Consider the following 2,500-nt stretch of genomic DNA (forward strand, 5'->3'; position numbering starts at 1 on the left):
CTGAGCTTCATTCATGTGGACAGACTGAGACAAATTACTATCTTTACTGTCATTATTATTCGTTGTTTCGGTGTTGTTGCTTGTACAATGTGCATGGAAGTATTGTTTTATTCCGATTGTACAATTTTGACTTTACAAATGTTTAACGTTATGTTATTTTGAGAGGACCCCAGGAAGAGTAGTTGTTACTGTCGTAACAACTAATGGGGATCCTAACTAAACTAAACTAAACTAAACCCTGCCTCCATCCACAAACAGGACGTCCACATCCCCGGTGATCTATCTGAGAGAGCTGCAGTGCAGCACCTTAACCCTTTCACTGCCACACGACAGCCGGTTATAACCCTTTCACTGTGACAATACAGAAGGTTAGCCCTTTACTATCACACAACCGACGGCGATGCTCCATCATTAGCATCATTAGCTCCGCATTTGCGGAGCTAATGATGCTAATGATGGAGCATCGCCGTCGGTTGTGTGATAGTAAAGGGCTAACCTTCTGTCGTGTGGCAGTGAAAGGGTTAAGGACGTGTCACACACCATCGATTGCTTGACTGAGAGCGGCACGACCCGGCCATACGTCTCTTTCAAACTCTCCCGTCTTCCGAGCGCTCGGACCGTGCCGTCTATAAAAGTCCCCATCATCGCGGCCGTGGAGGAATACAAAGCTATTCCGGTCTCCACAGGCTGATTAGTCTACAAAACGAGATCCAAGTGTGCTTTCACAGTTTCAATTCAAAAAACGTTGATGACACGTTTAATTATTCCTATAATAGTCAACAAACGCTATGAGCATTTGATTGTTATTTCGGCTGTAGAGAGAGTACAGAATAAGTAACGGTACACCTGGAGTCGTGCACATCCTCCAGTGCAAATGGCATGAATTGGCAGAAGATAATAAGATGTTAACTGAATACACAAACTACGAGAATTATATAAACAAAAGTCAAGATGGAGAGTTTATTTATTTTCCCCAGTGGGGGTGGGGGGTGGGGGGGGGGGGGGTGGAGCTGTTTATCTTACAATGAAATCATATCGTTATGAAATTAAGATTCCGTGGAAGATAATTATGCTGCCTAAATCAATGATAACAAGCACTAACTCACATATTCCAGGATCTCCCCAAGGGTATTAATAAAGATCCATCTTATCTTACATTCCTCACAAAATGAGATATGAAATATGTGGGGGAATATAGCATGTGGGGGAGTTCTTGGCGTGTGTATCGCCCTTTACATTCCAGCGCTCGCACGTTCAATGTGATGATGGTCATCGATGGTGTGACTATTTAACACGCAATCTCACTGTGAGCAGATAATAATCAGAGAGAAAAACAAAACAAAGACACATGGTGTCATCGAGTGAAATGGTCTTACACAGAGAGCCAGGGGCAGTGAGCTACTAGATTAATAAAGTGAGTGACTCGGTGACATTGCCAGGGGCTTTGCATCTAAAATCCATATGATGATTGGGATATTAATTGATTCCATATTGCCTCGATCGAGCCCATCTCTAGTACACAAAAATACCTCTGTTTAAACTGGTACAGAGAGTAACCCAGTACACATATCTGCGTTTAAACTGGTAGAGTAACCCAGTACACATACCTGCATTTAAACTGATTGATTGATTGATTGAAAACGTTATTAACAGATTGCAGAATGGGTACAATACAGTACGGCTCAATACACACAATTGTTAAGGGGATGCAGACCAGAGAAAGTCTTTCGTCTTGTTTACATCAGGGTCCCCCATTTTCAATTAATCGTAACATTTATGACATACTTTTACATTACTTTTACATTACTGTTACATCCAGACATTTATGACATACAAGATATACAAATATACAGTACTGTTTAAGAGACAGAGTTTCTAAAAGAGAGTATATACATTTGAGGAGGAAGAAACTGTACATTGGAGGGGGTTGGGTGGGGGGGGGGGGGTTGGATGTTTACAGGGGCCAGTTTCGAATTGCAGCCTCCCCGTAGGTGCTCTTTGAGAGCGATTTTGAAGGTGGGTAGGGATTCACATTTTTTTTACGGCTGTGGGTAGGGCGTTCCACATTGATGTGGCATAATTGCAAAACGTGTTTAGTCCCTTGTTTGAGCCGAATCTGGGTTGAACATGATTTGTGGAGCTCCCTCTGGTGTTGTGGTCGTGGTATTCACTGACATTTGGGAAGTACCTCGACATGTACATGGGTACCTTAGTGGTGTAGAGAGTAACCCAGTACACATACCTGCGTTTAAACTGGTAGAGAGTAACCCAGTATACATACCTGCGTTTAAACTCGTACAGCGTGTAACCCATCCACAATGTCCCCAGCATGAGCAGGAGACAGAGTACCTGCATCTCCCTGGTGCAGGACGCTAACGCGGCCACCGGCACTTCACTTGCCACTTGAACTGCGTTGGCCGCCACAACACCCGCCGCAAGCCCCGTGATGGCCTGCTGCTGGTTGGCCTCCATGCTCTGATTGGACACGGCGGGGGCGAGG

General features: G+C 44.3%; 1 protein-coding gene across 1 annotated transcript in view; it reads right to left on the minus strand.

The window, feature by feature from the left end:
* Positions 1-2,500, minus strand: part of slc4a11 (solute carrier family 4 member 11) — a gene marked incomplete at its 5' end in the record, with an annotated part of 91,071 nt that overhangs the window by 26,334 nt on the left and 62,237 nt on the right. The window contains one exon of the mRNA XM_084311099.1: positions 2,282-2,500. This exon is cut by the window's right edge and continues 13 nt beyond it. Within this exon, the coding sequence (XP_084167225.1) occupies positions 2,282-2,500 (219 nt within the window). The remainder of the gene's footprint in view (positions 1-2,281) is intronic.

This window comes from Notolepis coatsorum (assembly GCF_963971535.1).
Source record: "Notolepis coatsorum genome assembly, chromosome: 3".
Lineage (NCBI taxonomy): Eukaryota > Metazoa > Chordata > Actinopteri > Aulopiformes > Paralepididae > Notolepis > Notolepis coatsorum.